At 38.0% G+C, this 5,248-nt stretch overlaps 1 protein-coding gene and 1 long non-coding RNA gene across 2 annotated transcripts; both read right to left on the reverse strand.

Moving 5' to 3' along the window:
* Window positions 1-1,984, reverse strand: LOC307046875 (uncharacterized protein). The gene is made up of 5 exons (XM_079693538.1): window positions 1,873-1,984; window positions 1,583-1,687; window positions 1,315-1,500; window positions 1,048-1,227; window positions 1-845 (listed from the first exon to the last, which is right to left on the reverse strand). Exons 1-5 carry the CDS (start codon window positions 1,946-1,948, stop codon window positions 616-618), a joined length of 777 nt encoding a protein of 258 aa, XP_079549664.1. The 5' UTR covers window positions 1,949-1,984; the 3' UTR covers window positions 1-615.
* A 449-nt stretch (window positions 1,985-2,433) lies between these two features.
* On the reverse strand, window positions 2,434-3,012 carry LOC307047513. The gene is made up of 3 exons (XR_013810458.1): window positions 2,992-3,012; window positions 2,668-2,879; window positions 2,434-2,526 (listed from the first exon to the last, which is right to left on the reverse strand). It is a non-coding gene; the product is annotated as an uncharacterized lncRNA (long non-coding RNA).
* Window positions 3,013-5,248: the final 2,236 nt, after the last annotated feature.

Genomic DNA, 5,248 nt, shown 5'->3' on the forward strand with positions numbered 1-5,248 from the left:
TGTGAAGACAACTCTATAATGTAATAACATATCAAGTGGGTATCAGTAAATATTTACAGACATCAGTTATGTACAAAATCAAGTTTATTACTATTTTGGTAAGATAAAAGAGCATATGTAGCAAAACACAGGTTACAATATATGATAATGCACATTACAAAGTAAAGAAAAGAGGTGCTGCAGCACAGGTAATATGAGAAAAAAAGTAATTTTTCAACATTAAAGCATGGAAACATGTCACAGTAGAAGCACTCATTTCAAACTCAAATAAGCTTAATATGTCCGCTTTAATGTAAAAACTGCACACTTAATCAAATCCAGACGGAAACATCTACATGTTAGCTCGCTGTGTTAGTGTTGTGCCTGTTAGCTAGCTAAACACCACGGGTTAGTTGTTAGACTGCTTTGTGTTTGGTGTCACTTTACTACCTTTTTATTCACTTAAAACAGTCAGCTAGCTGAAATCTGATTATTAAGTTAGAATGGCTGAAGGGAGCTGTGAAAATGAAGAACAGTAAAGGCAGATATATGGACACAATATGAACCTGAAAATAAGCATAATATGTCCGCTTTAACTATAGAACTGCATAAGGGCACCAAGTAACTTTCCACGAGTCAAGTTCCTTCTTCTGCGTCATCTTCATCATCTGAGCTGTTGTCACTTTGCCAGTCTTTTTCTTCTTCCATGTCCTCGTCCTCCTCCTCCACCAGCCTAGGACTGGGTTCCAGAATTCCTCTGTAGGCGCCTGCTACTGTCTGCTGTTTGAGTCTGAGGTCATGCAGATTTCTCCTTTGAAGACACATAAGGCCCTTGTACCCCTCCTCTGTGATTCCATTCGGATAGCCTACAAGTTATATAGCAAACATATAAATTGTGAAAATTATTCAGAGAAAACGTATTTAGGTCAAGAAAGACTAGAATGCAGTCAGACTCAAATAAAAACAAACAGATGGATAAAATCTTCTTTAAAGTGTGTTTGCCTTTGCTGGTTTGAAAAACATTGGCTTATGTATTTTAAAGTGAATAAATCCATGTGGTTCACTTACTTCCTGTCTGTGTGATCAATGAAACTGGGGCCCTCAGTGTCTGGACCTTTGATACAGAGTCCTTGAGGTACTGACAGTGCTGCATCATCTCCTTCACAAGGATCTGCTTTTCTTCTGTCAGTCGTGACAGAAGCATTTTTTGGTCAAACAGCCCCTTCTTAGTGAGAATGACCACACCGTCTGAGAATGAATATAAACATTTCACATTAATGAACACATGTTATTTCTACAGTTTTGTAGATTAGAAGTAAAATCTTTATACAGCACCTCTGTTGGGTTCCTGCCAAGGCCAGATCATGCTCTCTGCAGATTTGGTTGAGAGTTTCTCCACAACCGAGTTGGTGTCAATAGGGTCATCATCAGGTTGCTGGTTGTACTTGTGGATGTCCTCTAGCAACCTTTTATTTTCTTGGGCAATCTTTTGGACGATCTTTTGACGCCTTTTGTTACGATCTGTAATGAGAGTAAAACATAGATTACAAAAGAGCTGACGGGATTTAATCAACACAACCAATAAATGTCCCAAAATGCTTACCATTTTGTCTGTAAAGGTAGTGCTTTTTCTGGCAAATGCTCACAAAGAGTGCTTCTATTGAGATCTGCAAACAACCAGCATCTGCAGGACTGGCTGATGCACTTCCTAAATGAATAAGATAAAAAGAAGAAAACAAGTTTCAAACACAATCAAGGTCTGTTATTTGCACATCGCACACTAACAGGCACACTAACAGGCACACTAAAGGACAAAGTTTAATTTGGACAGCATTATTTAGTTTTTATGAACCGACTCCATCTATGTATACGTCAAAACAGCATTGTTCTTACCTTTACTAGCCCACTGTTTGACATCATCAACCCACAGTTCTAGCATGTCATCAGAGCAATTCAACTGGTCCTGCATTTTCTTCAGGCTCTCAGTTACAGCCTCTGTCTTTTCTGCTGTCTGCAAAATAGCAAAACAGAATCATGCCATTTTATAAAATAATTCAATGAAATAAACCAAAAGTATGCATTTTAAGGAGGAAATTAACACAATAACATATTTAATGAATTTCGTAGCTCTAGTCCTGCACCACTGCAATGTCTATATGGGGGTGTAATTTTTTATATATATTGGGTGGACTTAAATGTCAAATTTTACAGCTTAAAATAGTTATCTCCATTTCAATACACAAACATACTTTTTTTAATCTAGAGGACATGGCAATGTGGAGGCCGTTCTCTTTGCGATGATTCCAGCCCATAGCATGGACTGTGAGCATGTCAGTTCTTGCTGTGAAGAAGAATACATCTCATTACAATGTTATAACATATAAATGTGTACATTTACAGGAAGGCAGGGCCCAAACAAGTTCACAAACCTGACTTGGCCATTTATTTAGTTGTTAGGCCACATCTGGATAAGAAGCTGTTTACTTGTTCCACTTCTTCAACAAGAGTGGTGCCGGCACCCTCCTGGTTCCGTGCATTCCAAATAATCTAAAGCATGAGGTGATCAATGTTGATGCAAATCTCAAGGTCAACAACTCATAACTTAAAACATTCTCTTGGATAAGTTCAGACTCATGTGTATTGGTCAGATTTACCATTAATTGTTGTTTAAGTAATTCAAATCCTCACCTCGCATTTGGTGTTGTGGGCTTTGGCATGCATCACAGACAAGCAATGTCTCATTTCCTTTAGGGGCTGAAGATGAGGCAAGGCTTCTGACACTTTGTCAAGATATGGTACATACCGACACGTCACGTCCATTGCCAAAAGTGAGGCACTCTGGAACTCTTTTTGGAGAAACATCGGATAGGCAAAGATTTCTCCTCTATACATATTTAAAGCTTTTTTTTTTTTTTTTAATTAAAAAAAATAGTGAGTACAAAGCAAATTGAAGGTAAGGCTTCAGATTATCTACAAATATTTTAATTGAAAATGATCAAGACAACTACCAACCTTTGAGAAGAAATCCATGCCGACACACAGCAATTTCAACACCTTCTTCATCCAACTTGCTCGCTTAGAGGTCTCCCTTGCTGCTGTCCAGTGAGATTCCCCACACATTGCTTTTCCTGCAGTCTACCAAAGTAAATCGTTTTTAGAGGATCATTATCAGAAGTTATTTCAAAACACTGGATAGTGGGACCAACTGACGGTATTATCAAACATGTAAACTATTACACACAAGTGTTTTGTGCTCAACTGCCAGATTCACCTGGATATGCAACTCCCTGGATAATAACAAACCTGTTTTTGGATAATTGGAAGGCTCCAAATGTGTAATATATTCTGGATTAGAATTTTGCTGTTTTTTCAATCCAGTTTTACAGCAATAATGTTTGTGACAGTTTGACCGCATTGCTAACCTCATCACCCTGTCATCTGGTCTCAACACTTCTATCCCATCTCCAAAAAAATATGAAGGCAACTGTGTTACTACTATTTTAACTTCTATTAGTTATTAAGAAAGGTGAGATACATTTTTCTCTGCTTAATTCAAAACTCACACTTTTGACAGCCCCTCGAACATCCTCCACAAAAGTGGAAATCTCAGAGTCTTGGGCTAAAAATACTCCGTCAAAGAAGCCTGGCTCTTCACTCCTATAAGAAAAGGAATTATAGACAACCACTCTAGTTACAAATTGAACATAGTAATAATAATAATAATAATATTTAAAGCACATCTTTCAAAACAAGGTTATAAAGTCTAACAGAAATATTTTAGATTCAACAGCTGTAGTTTTAACAGCTATATAACAGGAAAGAACTATAGCTATAATTGCTCCTTTGGGGATTGTCCACTGTACTGAATGTATGTAAATCGCTTTGGATAAAAGCGTCTAACAAATGACATGTAATGTAAAAAATAAATAAAAATAGCAATCCCAATGTCAAATTAAAATACAAGGACTAAGGACAATTGCTGTGTCAATGTAAAAAACTTAGTGGTTTGTTTTCTGGAACCTGTAAAGTTTCCTATTGCCATCTACTGAAACAGCCACCATTTCAGGGCTACAGGCTGGACAGACAAATGGCTCTTTACCCAGAAGTTTATTCTCTTCAAATGTGCAGTACACATACTGCAGAAAGCTTCTCTGAAAAGCATCTGCATTCACCTTGCCAGTCTGAAATAAAAATACATTATATATGTTATCATATTTTGTAACATATCTCGCTCATCCATATTTGGCCATAAATATATTTATTATGATAATACATGTATTTGTCTTTCAGCTTCACATGTGTACTTACTCTTCCAAACTGCTTTGTTCTCTGGTCCAACATTGCAGTAAAGGCTTGTCTAGACATTCCTGGAGCTGCCGTCTTCATAGCCTCAAAGGAATGGAACAGATCTTGGTGGAACAGGGTCTGTGCTTGCATGGTAGCTGGCCAGTATCCACTCCTAACCAAGTCATTGAATTCTGGAAACGAAATGAAAGCTAAACATATATGCTAAAGCTAAACAGTCCACAAGAAATATAGAAATAGGATGGGTTCACACTATTGATGAAGTAACAACACAGGTCAGAGCAAAGCAAGGTGGGGGCACAAGGAAGGTCCCTATTAACGCTCATGGAGGTTTTAAAGACATATTAAAAGAAGGAAAGGCTCTGTTCTTCCCAGAGGGTAAATCAAACAAAGGTCACAAATCTGATTTCAAATTTGACGTTTGGGACGTCAAGCAAAATCCTTTCCCGAATGATGTTTCTATCGAAATGATATATGACACTGTCAAACTCCCACTTTTACGCTTCTACATAGCAACTCAACCAAAATCAGTGCTGCATGAAGAGGCTCATGATGACTCTGACTGTGATAGTTTTGTGTCTGAACCTGATTTACTGCCACAGAATAAACAGTCCACACTGGAGTTCACAATAGAGACAAATAATCAGTTGATGACAGATGAATCTCATGACTACCTTCCAGAGGTGTCCATTATTTCTGAAGAAAGCGTCACAGAAGAAAGCTTCACAGAGTCCGCAGTAAACAGAGAGAACCCTGCAAGCCCATTTGCCAACATTAACAGTGATCCTATCATTTTGTCTGCAGAAACCAACTATACTGTTTTCGAAGCAGATACCTCTGACCCTGAGATCACTTTTGGTCCAGCACAAACAGGGGCTGATGACAATCTTAGTAGCACACTGATATATCAACCTGATGTGCTCCCCCAAAGCCCTCTTCGGATTTTGCCAGACATTACTTTGGT

The sequence above is a fragment of the Notothenia rossii genome (genome assembly GCF_949606895.1).
Source record: "Notothenia rossii genome assembly, chromosome: 7".
NCBI lineage: Eukaryota > Metazoa > Chordata > Actinopteri > Perciformes > Nototheniidae > Notothenia > Notothenia rossii.

Coding starts and splice junctions, on each gene's coding strand:
- LOC307046875 (XM_079693538.1), bottom strand. CDS start 1,948: ATGCAGGACCAGTTGAATTGCTCTGATGACATGCTAGAACTGTGGGTT. Junction 1,501..1,582: donor CTACCTTTACAGACAAAATG/GTAAGCATTTTG, acceptor CTCTCATTACAG/ATCGTAACAAAAGGCGTCAA. Junction 846..1,047: donor ATTGATCACACAGACAGGAA/GTAAGTGAACCA, acceptor TATAACTTGTAG/GCTATCCGAATGGAATCACA.